The following is a 15,210-nucleotide window of genomic DNA, read 5'->3' on the forward strand; positions in this document are numbered from 1 at the left end:
TGGGACTCTACACTTTAAAGAAGTGTAGACTTAAGGGCCTGATCGAGGTTTATTAGATGATGAATTGTATTCTAATTGGCAGTTTGTTCCAATGAAATATGTTAGACAAGACTTGGATCCCAATTTTAAGTTTTAAGCCAGGCCTAGACTAGATATCAGGAAGTAGCTTTCTGAGAATACCAGACTTCTGGAACAGGCTCACACAATGGACACTGATTCGTTGAATTCTTTCAAACGAGAGCTGGACCTGTTTCTGACTGGACAGAGGTCGGGATTTTCCAGCCACAAGCAAGGCGACGCCCCAGCCAGAAGTCCATTGACGTGTGGCGGGACCAGACGATCCTGGCAGCGGGCGGGTGCGGAAAATCCTGCCCAGAGATTCCAGCGTACAAAAAGGTGAGTACTGCAAGGAATTATTGGGTCAGAGTGATCTCCTTGACTAGTTTCAGTCACCTGGAAGGGTCAGAGAGGAATTTCTCAGATATGTTTTTCCCAAATTGGCCTGAGTTTTTATCTAGTTTCTCGCTTCTCCCAGGAAATGTCATGGGGCAGAATTTTGCCCTAGGTTGGCGGGCAGGCCCCACTGGCTCGGCGGCGGGCGGGCAGCCGAAATCTGCCACTGAAGTGGGCCCCGCCGCCATTTTAAGTGGGTGGACCAATCACCACTAAGTGCTGTCTCAGGGAGATCAGTGAAAGTGTTACAAACTTAAAGAATAGAAAAATAAAAAAATTATTAACGTGTCCCCCTCATGGGACATGTTAATAAATATCACATAAAATTTATTACACATTTTTAAAGCAGACATGAAACCTCTTTCCGCCAGTGGATGAGGTTTTATGTTTTTTCTATTGCCTGCTGGGGCTCCTGGCCTGCCCACCAGCCTTAAGGTTGGACGGGCAGGGAATTTAACTACCTTAATTATCCTGTCAATGGCCTCAATTGGCCATTGACAGGTCGGCAGGCGGACAGCTGATTTCGCTGTCCGCCCGCCTTCCTCAATATTTAAATGGACCGGGATGACGTCGGGGGTTCCTCCTGATGTCATCCCGCGTCATTTTCCCCTCGGCAAGTGGGCCCCGCCCTCAAATCGTCGACGGGAAAACTCACGCCACGGTTTTTGTGTGGAGTGAAACATGTATTTGTTAAGGTGTCACAGTTGTGTAGGACATGCTTGATATGCCAAAGGGTCTTTTTTTGTCTGTCATTGCTCTTAGATTTGTAAGTCAGGAGTGTGATGGAATACTCTCCGCTTGCCTGGTTGAGTGCAGTTCCAATAGCATCAAGAAGCTCAACAATATCCAGGACAAAGCAGCCAGTTGGACTGGCACCGCATCCACCACCTTAAATATTCACTCTCTCCACCGCACAGTAGCAGCAGTGTGTACCATCTACAAGATGCACTGCAGCAACTCACCAAAGCTCCTTTGGCAGCAACTTCCAAACCTTCGACCGCCTAGAAGAACAAGGGCAGCAGATGCATGGGAGCACCACCACCCACAAGTTCCCTTCCAAGCCACACACCATCCTGAATTTGAAATATATCACTGTCGCAGGGGCAAAATCCTGAAACTCCCTTCCTAACAGCACTGTGGGTGTACTTACACCACATGAATTGCAGTGGTTCAAGAAGGTGGCACACCACCACCATCTGAAGGGCAATTAGGGATGGACAATAAATGCTGGCCTAGCCAGTGATGCCCACATTCCATGAAAGAATGCATTTAAATAAAAATATAACCTGAAGTAGTCCCTTCAGGCCACTTAATGTCTACTACCAATGAATGAAACATTTGTGCTGCCCACCCTGCCTATTGGTACAAAAAAATGCCATCTGGGCACATGACTACCATAGGACCCTAATCCAAATATTAAAATAAGATGGGTACACTGGCTTCCCATTTCGAAGCCTGCTTGAAAATTGAGTCATGTAGACCTTAGGCAGACAACGGACAAGAGACTTTTTTTCAGTTGTCTGTGAACAACCCCAACTTTCAGCTTAAGTGAGATGATTGGCAGAAATTCAACCCATTATTCAGGTACAGTAGGTTTAGTGAAGCTAGAAGAAAAACATTACATTGATATAGCATCTGTCATGTCCTCGGATGTCCCAAAATATTTCACAACCTACAGCCAGTGAATTCATTTGTGTTATTTGTAAACTTGCAATGTTTAATACAGACATTGAAAAAATGTGATGTATTGCTCAGCATTTCACATCCCACTTCAATGATCACAAAATTGACACGCAATGTGAAATAAAGAAAGACAATAACATAAAGCTATATATTATTTTTGGCAATATTAAGCATATCTGTAGACTGTTTTAATTGATTTAATTGTAGGCATCAAACCACAATGCCTGTTCAAATAACAGACATAATCATGTCATGTGCGTGCAACAAGTGCCCTTCTGTATGCTAATATCACAGTAATTTCCTGGCTCTAATCTCAGAATGATTTGTATGAGCTACATACACCTTACGATTTACAGTGTTATTTGAATCCCTCAAGTGCATTACTGTTCTGAAATTCTACCTAACCTGTATATTATTAAGTAACTAATATGTAAATGTGATCTAATATCTGTGACTGTTGCCAAAATGTTTCCTGTGCTGAATTTGCTGCAGTAGGGAAACTGCAATTGGCCTCGTGGGTTAGGGAAGCTAAATTTCAGTCAGAATTCCTGTTTCTGATTGTTATTCAGTGTGAAATAGAAGATAAAATACTGCAGGTGCTATAACTCTGAATAAAAAACAGAAAATGCTGGAAACACACCAGTCAATATCTGTGGATACAGATCTTTGATCAGAACTGGGAAAAAATACAGATGAACAAGGTGTAAAAAGATAAAAACAAAAAACTACTGCGGATGCTGGAAATCCAAAATAAAAACAGAATTACCTGGAAAAACTCAGCAGGTCTGGCAGCATCAGCGGAGAAGAAAAGAGTTGACGTTTAAAAAGAAACAGAGTAAAGGAAAGGGGAAGGAAACACAAGATATAAATGGTGCACATGGTTAGAATGACTTGTAAAATGCATAAATTGGAAAAAGGAAATTTTGAAATGACTTTAACATGAGACATTCCTGAATACTTGGTAACCAGGAATATGAAGAACCTTATTTAAGCCGTCACTGTTCATGCAATCATGTAATAATCCCATGTAGTAATATGTGCCTGCACCTCACTAACCTTATTAGCTACACTATGGACATTGACATGCATACAACTTAATATCTCCTTCATTACTTTAGCTATTTTCCTTGATCTGATCTCTGCAATTTTTAGGATATTTCTAATTTTACTGCTGTTTATCTCTTTGTCCCCTGATCTCATTTCTTTTCCTCTCTGCTATGTACTGGTTCCCTTCCATTTGCCAAATTAGTTTAATCCCTCGCTCCCCCCAACCCCACCCCCACCCAGCACCACCCCTCCCCTGCCATACTCCAACTGAACCATTGTGGTTAACCTTTCAGCGAGAACATTGGTCTCAGCTTTGTTTAGGTATCCCTTCCCCCAGAACCAGTCCCAATGCCCCAATAATCTAAAACCCACCCTCCAGCCCCACATTTACCTGCACTATCTTCCAGGATGTGGCACTGGGAGTAATCCTGAGACTGCAGTTTTGAGGTCCCATTTTATAATCTTCTTCCTAGCTCCTGAAGCTCTGCCTGAAGGACCTCAATGCTTTTTCTACCTATGTTCTTAGTTCAAGCATAAACCATGACTTCTGGATGATGTCCTTATCCACACAGAGTATCTTGCAACCTTTCAGTGGTAACCTTTACCCTGGCACCAGGGAAGGCACTATACCATTCAAGGATCATGCTTGTGGTTTTGGAAATGCCACTAACTAGTGAATCCACCAGGACTACTGCACTTGGATGAAGGGACCAAATGTATGGTAGCTAAATTCGCTGATGACACAAAGATAGGTAGGAAAATAAGTTGTCAAGAGATCATAAAGAGTCTACAGTTCAGAAAGGTTAAGTAAGTGGACAAAAGTTGGCAGCTGGAGTATAATATGTGAAAATGTGAACTTGTCCACTTTGGCAAGAAGAATAGAAATGCAGTATATTATTTAAATGGAAAAAGACTGCAGAGCTCTACAGTACACAGGGACCTGGGTGTCCAGGCATATGTATCACAAAAAGTTAGTGTGGAGGTGCAGCAAGTGATTAGGAAGGCAAATGGAATGTTGGCATTTATTGCAAGGAGAATCTAGTATACAATATGAACCAGGAGCAGGAGTAGGCCACTCGGCCCTTCAAGCCTGCTCTGCCATTCAATAAGATCATGGGCTGATCAGACTGTAACCTCCCGTCTACCCCTGATAACCTTTCACCCCCTTGTTAATCAAAAATCTATCTAGCTCTGCTTTTAAAATATTCAAAGACTCTGCTTCCACTGCCTTTTGAGGAAGAGAGTTCCAAAAACTCAACCCTCTGAGAGAAAAAAATTCTCCTCTTCTCTGTCTTAAATGAGCCACCCCTTATTTTTAAACCATGACTGTTCTAGATTCTCGCACGAGAGGAAACATTCTCTCCACATCCACCCTGTCAAGACCCCTCAGGATCTTAAAAGTTTCAATCAAGTCACCTCTTACTCTTCTAAATTCCAGTGGATACAACCCTAACTTGTCCAACCTTTCCTAATAAGACAACCCACCTATTCCAGGTATTAGCCAAGTAAATCTTCTTTGAACTGCTTCTAACGCATTTACATCTTTCCTTAAATAAGGTGACCAATACTGTACACAATAAACAATAACATTCTATTAGCTTTCCTAATTACCTGCTGCACCTGCATACTAACCTTTTGTGATTCATGCACTAGGACACCCAGATCCCTCTGAATCTCAGAGCTCTGCAAGCTCTCACCATTCGGATAATATGGTTCTTTTTTATACTTCCTGCCAAAATGGACAATCATATTGCCCACATTATACTCCATTTGCCAGATGATATAAAAGTAGGGAAGTGTTGCCACAGCTGTACAAGGCCTTAGTGAGACTGCATCTGGAGTACTGTGTTGTACAGCGTCCTTACATATGAAAGGAAAATTGCATGAAAAGCAGGCCAGAGAAGGTTCACTTCATTCCTGGGATGAAGGTGTTAGCTTATGAGGAAAGGCTGAGCAGCTTGGGCCTATACACATTGGAGTTTAAAAGAATGAGAGATGAACTTATTGAAACACATGAGATCCTGAGGGGCCTTGGCAGGGTGGATGCTGAGAAGATGTTTCCCCTCGTGCCGGAGTTTAGAATTAAGGGACTCAGTTCAAAACTTAGAGACCTTCCATTTAAAACTGAGACGAGGAGAATTTTTTCTCTGAAAGGATTCTCTGCCCCAGAGAGCAGTGGAAGCTGGGACATTGAATATATTCAAGGCTGAATCAAATAGATTTAAGATCGACAGGGAGTCATGGGTTATTGGGGCAGATAAGTAGGTGGAGTTGAGGCCACCTTAACGAATAGCGGAGCAAGCTCAAAGGGCTGAATGGCCTACTCCTGTTCCTAATTCTCGTCTTCTTGTGCTCTTGTATTTCTACTCTTTTTATCCCTGTATACAATTAAATTTCCTGTGATGCTGGAGGGTTGATTCCTATTACATTCCTCCCAAGAGTAGTTGCGCTCCCTGATTTTCAAAACTGAAAACCGGTTAATGAGTTCCACTGGCTTGGAGGATTCCTGCACCCCCTGTGACTTCCTCCTACATTGGCTGGTGACCACCTACTCACTTACCTCATGCACCTTCTGGAACGGAGGATGACCACATCATGGATCATGCGTTTGAGAAAACATTCAGTCTACCCAGAGGCACTGCAGTGGCTCTAGCACTCTGCAAGCTCCGAGTCTTGAATTGTCTTACATAAGAACGTAAGAAATAAGAGCTGAAATAGGCCATTTCACCCTTCGAGCCTGCTCTGACATTCAACAAGATCATGGATGATCTTCTACTTCACCTGCTCCAGTCACAATACATCTCCCCTTTAGGAGGTGCAGGCTAGTTTATAGTATGGCTAGCCACTCTCACTATTGGCCTCCTGATTTATGCGGTCAATGAACAGTGTGGTTAGTACTGGCTTGACTGATTGGCTCAAAATTGGCATGCTGCCTGCATTGCAATCAACAGGTGCAGTCCCCACCATTTTCAGGAGCTATACTGAATTTAAAGAAAGAAAGACTTGCATTTATATAGTGCCTTTCATGAATACCAGACATCCCAAAGTGCTTTACAGCCACTAGTCACTAGTAATGTAGGGAATTCAGTAGCCAAATGCACACAGCAAGTTTCAACAATCAGCAATGCGATAATAACCAGATAATGACCCAAATCTTCCAGTCTACAGATCGTTGGAGACCAGACGTACGACCTAAGATGCATGTTAGGATCCCATGGAAGTCCTGACACATTGATCTCCATGGGAGTTGTCTGGGAAGCTTCAATTTCTGATGGGCAATTCCCCTGCTCCCCGGGACTCTTCACGAATGTCTTGGGACAGTTCCAATGTATTTATTTGGATAAAAGCAAAAAACTGCGGATGCTGGAAATCCAAAACAAAACAAAAACACCTGGAAAAACTCAGCAGGTCTGGCAGCATCTGCAGAGAGGAACACAGTTAACGTTTCGAGTCCGCATGACCCTTCAACAGAACTAAGTCAAAATAGAAGAAAGGTGAAATATAAACTGGTTTAAGGGGGGGTGGGACAAGTAGAGCTGGATAGAGGGCCAGTGATAGGTAGAGATAACCAAAAGATGTCACAGACAAAAGGAAAAAGAGGTGTTGAAGGTGGTGACATTATCTGAGGAATGTGCTAATTAAGGGTAGAAAGCAGGACAAGCAAGGTACAGATAGCCCTAGTGGGGGTGGGGTAGGGTGAAGGAATCGAAAAAGGCTAAAAGGTAGAGATAAAGCAATGGATGGAAATACATTTAAAAATAATAGAAATAGGTGGGAAAAGAAAAATCTATATAAATTATTGGAAAAAAAAGGGGGGGGGAATCGGAAAGGGGGTGGGGATGGAGGAGAGAGGTCATGATCTAAAATTGTTGAACTCAATATTCAGTCCAGAAGGCTAAACGTTTAAACTTCCTTATACACCTAAGCACATTACTTCACGGATGAAGGCACAAAAAACTTCCCAGACATTTTAGGGAACCAAGGGTCTAGTGAGAAGGAGGAGTTGAAGGAAATTAGTATTACTAAAGAACAGTGCTGCAGAAATTAATGGGACTGAAAGCTAATAAATCTCCAGGGCCTAATAATCTATATCCCAGGGGACTAAAGGAGCGGGCCATGGAAATAGTGGATGCATTGGTTGTCATCTTCCAAAATTCTACAGATTCTGGAACACCTCTGGTGGATTGAAGGATGGCAAATGTAACCCCACTATTTAAAAAGGGAGGGAGGGAGGAAACAGGGAATTACAAACCGGTTAGCCTAATATCAATAATAGGGAAAATGCTAGAGTCTACTGTAAAACATGTGATAACAGGACACTTAGAAAATATCAACGGCATTAGACAAAGTCAGTGTGGACTTATGAAAGGGAAATCATGTTTGACAAACCTGCTGGAGTTTTTTGAGGACATAACTAGCAGAATAGATAAGGGAGGACCAGTGGATTTGGATTTTCATTAGCACATGGGATTGAGGGTAATATATTGGCATGGATTGAGAATTGGTTAACAGACAGGAAACATAGACTAAGAATAATTGGGTCCTTTTTGGAGCAGCAGGAGGACTAGTGGGGTACTGCCTAGATCAGTGCTTGGGCTCCAGCTATTCACAACATATATCAATGATTTGGATGAGGGAACCAAATGTAATATTTTCAAGTTTGCTGATGACACAAAACTAGGTGGGAATGTGAGTGGTGAGGAGGATGTTAAGGGGCAATTTAGACAAGTTGAGTGAGTGGGCAAATACATGGCAGATGCAGTATATTGTGGATAAGTGTGAAGTTATCCACTCTGGTAGGAAAAACAGAATGGCAGAGTATTATTTAAATGGTTATAGATTGGGAAATGTTGATGTACAAAGGGAGCTGGGTGTCAGCAGTCAGGAAGGAAAATGGTATTTTGGCCTTCATTGCAGGAGGATTTGAGTACAGGAGCAAAGATGTCTCACTGCAGCTGTACAGGGTCTTGGTGAGACCACACCTGGAGTATTGTGTGCAGCTTTGGTCTCCCTACCTAAGAAAGGATATACTTGCCATAGAGGGAGTGCAGCAAAGGTTCACTAGACTGATTCCTGGGATGACAGGATTGTCGTATGAGAGATTGGGTCAACTAGGCCCCCTGAAAGGGGATCTCATTGAAGCATATAAAATTTTGACAGGGCTGGACAGACTGGATGCAGGCCCTTTAGAGTTGTCCCCCTTATTTTGTTTAGTCTCTCCATGTTCTTCCTACCAATATGAATCACCTCACACTTCTCTGCAGTGAACTTCATCTGCCACCTATATGCCCGCTCCACCAACTTGTCTATGCCTTTGTGAAGTTCTACACTGTCCCCCTTACAGTTTACAATGCTTCCAAGTTTTGTATCATGGGGTCATGGTCTCACCATATGGGGTAGGCCATTTCGGACTGAGATGAGGAGAAACTTCTTCACTCAGAGGGTAGTGAATCTGGTATTCTCTACCACAGAAGGCTGTGGAGGGCAAGTCACTGAATATATTTAAGAAAGAAATAGATAGATTTCTAGACTCTAAAGGCATCAAGGGATACGGGGAGTGAGAGGGAGTATCGCTTTGAGATAGAGGATCAGCAATGATCATATTGAATGGTGGAGCAGGCTTGAATGACCTACTCCCGCTCCTATTTTCTATGTTTGTTATTTTTATACAAATCAGGCTAGTCTATGTTGAAGATCACTAGTTTTTTGTTGCATTTATCAACAAACATTTCCTTTAGCGGGGTGTATGATGATGTTTACCTTTCATCTAAGCATAGCCTCTTATTCAGAACTTGACTCAAAGAGAACTGAACTAGCACTCTGATGTTTGCATGGTAATACATCTGATACCTTTAAATACTTATCTGCCTGACTGTATCATTTTATGAATTCTCCAAACTAATTTATCCCAATACAGGAATGATTTTTTTTTCCTGTGTCTCCATAGCCCAATAAATTTGAAGTACTGGGTCTTAGTTCTAATTAGTGAATGGCATTTTAATACAAAAAAGCTGTTGATTACTGAGTCAGTGAGCAATTGGTTAACAACAGAAACGGGCACAGAGATCGTGAGTAACCCACGACTAATGTAGGATAAACTCAGGCCCATTCATTGCGTTGCAGGTTGCATGCACATGATTGCTGCATGCAGCCAGTGTACCTTTGCTATTCATTGGCTGCATGCATCAGGGGGTCCAATATTGCAAGTGACTAGGACTACTTAAAGGCAGCCTGCACCACTTAATGGGGAGGCACATTGTGGTTATTGGGAATGGTAGGAATCATTAGAAAACTGAATTCCCGCTGTGATACCTTGAGGAATGGATGAACATATGAGAGGCTGTGTGCACCAAAGTTCTCAACTGCACTGGAGGCATTAGTGGAAGAAGCAGAAAGGAGGAGAGATGCTCGTCACGCCTTTCAAGCATCAACTCAGGAAGCAGAGGGAGCAAGTAGCAGTGGTGCTCCTAGAACCTGGATACAGTGCAGGAAGAAGTTTAATTATCTCACATGAATTGTCAAGGTGAATGAGTTCATCTTCAAATGCCATATCCTACCAACTGTATCACTGACCTCACTCACTGCTCAATTCACTACATTCCCATCACCCACCTATGAACAACCTCTATCAATCAGTACTCAACTCTTCAATTCATATGCTTTATCTCACCCTCACACATTTAGCCCTGTTGCAAGCCTCACACCAACCATGCATGCAGATAGGTACTTTGAGACATTAGAAGTTCACAACAGAGGAACAGGCCAATCAGTCCATCATATCTTTTGTAGAACAATCTAAAGCAACCATACTGTCCTACTCTCTCCCTACGACCCTGTCTCTTCCTCTGCTTCAAATATCAGTCCAATTCTCCCTTAAAAAATAGAATGCGAATGAAATTGGTCTTTGGTTTAGTAATACAAAATTGATGATCTCTTTGTTGAATTAAAGCTATAAAAGGCCACCATTTTTGTATGCCACCGATGTTTGTGATCTGACAGTCACTATCATTGTTGTATAGAGCAGTTGATAAACAAGAAATTCTTTTTCAATATAAAGCATTTCACAATTGACATTTCAATACTACACAACAAAAGACAAAAAGCAGTGCTCCATGTGAGTTAGCTCACTGTCTTTCTCCCTCTCACACCACATTTTAGAATGACTTCTGCTGGTTGGAAGCTCCTAATGGGACTAGATCCACTATACAAATTGGTACAAATTTGTGCTGAATTTGCAATCTAACTCATACAGGCTATAGTGATGGCTTATTAACAATATTGCAGGGTATACAAAAGGCTCATTGTTTCAATGTGGGATCAATTTTGGCTGTTGGGGTAAGGAACTCCTTTTTGCCCATTTGTCTGCCTTACTCTAATTTTTATTTACTGAATGAAAACGCAACAGTTTCAAAAAAATCTTCTTTTGAACAGATACTTCGGAAGGAGGAACTCAAACTCATGCCCACGTAACCATGTCTTCTAATGTGCATGAAAAAGTGGGCACCGATAAAAAGACATCAACTATTGGAACAAACACCCAGAGTGGAAAACATCAGCTAACACAGGTCCCAGCAACTACAAGACAGAGAAGACGGATGTTCAGAACAGAAGAGGTATGTTTACAATGACCAACAAAATCACAAACTCTGAAAACAAGCATTATTGATGAAATTGCTGCCATATGTTTGGTTTAGATAGTTTAATTGGTAAACATATTTTTGTCCTGTTTTCACGAATTAATTGACAATTTCAGGGTAATATGTCACAGAGATACACTAAAGAACGGAGTCTAATGGGCCGTAACTTCCGATGGAGTGGCAGTTGAGTCGGATTGCCACTTCGCTCGAAAGTTCGTACCTTGAAACCCAGGCGATCCTATCTCGCCCAACCTTCCAACTCAGGCTGAGCAGGATCTGGGCAGTGTGTCCCTGGGGCCTATTGTTGAGGGCTGTAGAATTGAAGGTAAGTAAGCTACGCCCCCTTTTTTACGGCACTGGCTGCTGTAAAGCTTAAAGGTCCATCCAGGTTTAAAGGTCTTTGACAAGGTAAATGTATAAGATAAGTGGGTAGGATCTGGAGTGGGGCAAGAGGTTGGGTTGGGCCTTGGGGGTGGGTGGGGGAGGGGAAATCAAGCCGGGCATTTGAAGAGGTAATCAGGGGTTGGGGAATGTCCCATGGCAAGGGTGGTGAAGTTCTGTGGGTGTGTGTGGGGGAGTCCTCTTGGGGAGGAGGTGGACCCGTGACAGGGGGTGAAGGGAAGTACTGGGGAGGGGTGTTGAGGGCTGCGGGAGTCCCATGTTGGGGGAGTGGTGGGGGGAGTCCCCCAGGGGTTTGGGAGCGTGACAGGAGTCTCATGGGTGAGGTCGGTGTGGCACTGTATAATAGTTACCCAGAAGCTAGAAGTGGTTTTAATTCTTCTAACTGTTTCTGGGTACCTATTGATGTAACACAGTCAGAACCATCTGAAGTTTGCAATTTAAATGACAGTTTTCGGACGGTTCCTAGTGGAGGGCAATTAACCACGGGAAGTTTGGATTTCCCAGGCAATTGTCATGTAAACCTTACTTGGGAACCTCTTGGGGTGGGGGTGGGGGTGGGACGGGGGGTGGGTCGGTGTTCACCAGTGCATCTTTGGGATACCGTCCAGATAAGACGTCCTGGAGCTCGGAAGTTACAGCCCAATATGCTTGTTTCCATTCTCCAAAGTATCCGGAAAATATTCTATATAGATGTTTAAGGTGTATGTCCTGAAATCCTAGATTTCCTCTGAGTAAGCTTTGGATTTTACTTTGGGTCCATTCTGGAGATTCCTCTGGGGAGGCTCTGAATTTCACTTGGTGTAAGCACGGAATTATTCTTTTAACTCATTCATGGGATGTGGGCATCGCTGGCTAGGCCAGCATTTATTCCCCATCCCTAATTGCCCTTGAGAAGGTGGTGATAAGCTGCCTTCTTGAATCGCTGCGGTCCATGTGGTGTAGGTACACCCACAGTGCTGATAGAGAGGGAGTTCCAGGATTTTGACCCAGCGAAAGTGAAGGAACAGCAATATATTTCCAAATCATGATGGTGTGTGGCTTGGAGGGGAATATCCAGGTGGTGGTGTTCCCATGTATCTGCTGCCCTTGTCCTTCTAGATGGTAGCAGTCATGGGTTTAGAAGGTGCTGTCTAAGGAGCCTTGGTGAGCTCCTGCAGTACGTCTTGTAGATGGTACACCCTGCTGCTACTATGTGTTGGTGGTGGAGGGAGTGAATATTTGTGGATGTGGTGCCAATCAAGTGGGCTGCTTTGTCCTGGACAGTATCAAGCTTCATGAGTGTTGTGAGAGCTGCACTCATCCAGGTAAGTGAGGTGTATTCCATCACACTCCTGCCGTGTGCCGCGTAGATGGTGGACAGGCTTTGGGGAGTCAGGAGGTGAGGTACTCATCGCACGATTCCTAGCCTCTGACCTGCTCTTGTAGCCACTGTGTTTATATGGCTAGTCCAGTTCAGTTTCTGGTCAACGGTAACTCCCAGTACGTTGATAGTGGGGGATTCAGTGATGGTAATGCTATTGAACATCAAGGGGCGATGGTTGGATTCTCTCTTGTTGGAGATGGTCATTGCCTGACACTTGTGAATGTTACTTGCCATTTGTCAGCCCAAGCCTGGATATTGTTCAGATCTTGCTGCATTTGGACATGGACTTCTTCAGTAACTGAGGAGTCGCAAATGGTGCTGAACATGGTGCAATCATCAGCGAACGTCCCCACATCTGACCTTACGATGGAAGGAAGGTCATTGATGAAGCAGCTGAAGATGGTTGGGCCGAGGACACGACCCTTAGGAACTCCTGCAGTGTGTCCTGGAGCTGAGATGACTGACCTCCAACAACCACAACCATCTTCCTTTGTGCTATGTATGACTCCAACCAGTGGAGAGTTTTCCCCCTGATTCCCATTGACTCCAGTTTTGCTCGGGCTCCTTGATGCCACACTGTTAAATGCTGCCTTGATGTCAAGGGCAGTCACTCTCACCTCACCTCGAGTGTTCAGCTCTTTTGTCCATGTTTGAACCAAGACTGTAATGAGGTCAGGAGCTGAGCAGCCCTGGCGGAACCAAAACTGGGCGTCAGTGAGTAGGTTACTGCTAAGCAAGTGCCGCTTGATAGCACTGTTGATGACCCCTTCCATCACTGATGATCGAGAGTAGACTGATGGAGCAGTAATTGGCTGGGTTGGATTTGTCCTGCTTTTTATGTACAGGACAAACATGGGCAATTTTCTACATAGCCGGGTAGATGCCAGTGTTGTGGCTGTACTGGAACAGCTTGGCTAAGTGTGCGGCAAGTTCTGGAGCACAAGTCTTCACTGCTATTGCTGGAATTTTGTCAGGGCGCATAGCCTTTGCAGTATCCAGTGCCTTTAGTTGTTTCTTGATATCATGTGGAGTGAATCTAATTGGCTGAAGACTGGCATCTGTGATGCTGGGGACCTCCAGAGGAGGCCGAGATGGATCATTCACTCAGCACTTCTAGCTGAAGATTGTAGCAAATACTTCAGCCTTATCTTTTGCACTGATGTGCTGGGCTCCTCCATCATTGAGGATGGGTATACTTGTGGAACCTCCTCCTCCAATGAGTTGTTTAATTGTCCACCACCATTCACGACTGGATGTGGCAGGACTGCAGAGCTTAGATCTGATGCGTTGGTTGTGGGATCGCTTAGCCCTGTCTATCACTTGCTGCTTATGCTGTTTGGCACGCAAGTTGTCCTGTGTTATAGCTTCACCAGGTTGACACCTCATTTTTAAATATGCCTGGTGCTGTTCCTGGCATGCCCTCCTGCACTCTTCAATGAACCTGGGTTGATCCCCTGGCTTGATGGTAATGGTAGAGTGGGGGATATGCCGGGCCATGAGGTTACAGATTGTGTTCAAGTGCAATTCTGCTGCTGCTGATGGTCCACAGCATCTCATGGATGACCAGTTTTGAGTTGCTAGATCTGTTCAAAATCTATCCCATTTAGCACAGTGGTAGTGCCACACAACATGATGGATGGTATAATCAATGTGAAGGCGGGACTTTGTTTCCACAACGACTGTACAGTGGTCACTCCTACCGATACTGTCATGGACAGATACATCTGTGGCAGGCAGGTTGGTGAGGATGAGGTCAAGTATGTTTTTCCCTCTTGTTGGTTCCCTCACCACCTGCCGCAGATCCAATCTAGCAGCTATGTCCTTTAGGACTCAGCCAGCTTGGTTAGTAGTGGTGACCCGCTAGTCCCCACCCAGAGTATATTCTGTGCCCTTGCCACCCTCAGTGTTTCCTCCAAGTGGTGTTCAACATGGAGGAGTACTGATTCATCAGCTGAAGGAAGGCGGTATGTGATAATCAGCAGGAGGTTCCCTTGCCCATGTTTGACCTGATGCCATGAGACTTCATGGGGTCCGGAGTCGATGTCGAGGACTCCCAGGGCAACTCCCTCCTGACTGTATACCACTGTGCCGCCACCTCTGCTGGGCCTGTCCTGCTGGTGGGACAGGACATATCCAGGGATGGTGTAGGGTGGAGTCTGGGACATTATCTGTAAGGTAAGATTCTGTGGGGATGACTATGCCAGGCTGTTGCTTAACTAGTCTGTGAGACAGCTCTCCCAATTTTGGCACTAGCCCCCAGATGTTAGTAAGGAGGACTTTGCAGGGTCGGCAGGGCTGTGATCGCTGTTGTCGTCTCCGGTGCCTAGGTTGACGCTGGGTGGCCGTCGGGTTTCCTTCCTTTTTATGTCTTTGTAGCGGTTTTAATACAACTGAGCGGCTTGCTAGGCCATTGCAGAGGTCACTTAAGAGTCAACCACATCGCTGTGGGTCTGGAGTCACGTGTAGGCTAGACCAGGTAAGGACGACAGATTTCTTTCCCTAAAGGACATTAGTGAACCAGGTGGGTTTTTCCGACAATCGACAATAGTTTCATAGTCATCATTAGACTTTTAATTCCAGATTTTTATTGAAATTCAAATTCCACCATCTGCCATGGTGGGATTG

The 15,210-nt window shown here is 44.2% G+C and overlaps 1 protein-coding gene across 1 annotated transcript in view; it reads left to right on the forward strand.

The window, feature by feature from the left end:
- Nucleotides 1-15,210, forward strand: part of LOC144679560 (brain and acute leukemia cytoplasmic protein-like) — a 49,287-nt gene that overhangs the window by 15,124 nt on the left and 18,953 nt on the right. The window contains 1 exon segment of the mRNA XM_078540060.1: nucleotides 10,615-10,796. Within this exon segment, the coding sequence (XP_078396186.1) occupies nucleotides 10,615-10,796 (182 nt within the window).

The sequence above is a fragment of the Cetorhinus maximus genome, chromosome 4, assembly GCF_964194155.1.
Source record: "Cetorhinus maximus chromosome 4, sCetMax3.hap1.1, whole genome shotgun sequence".
Taxonomy (NCBI): domain Eukaryota; kingdom Metazoa; phylum Chordata; class Chondrichthyes; order Lamniformes; family Cetorhinidae; genus Cetorhinus; species Cetorhinus maximus.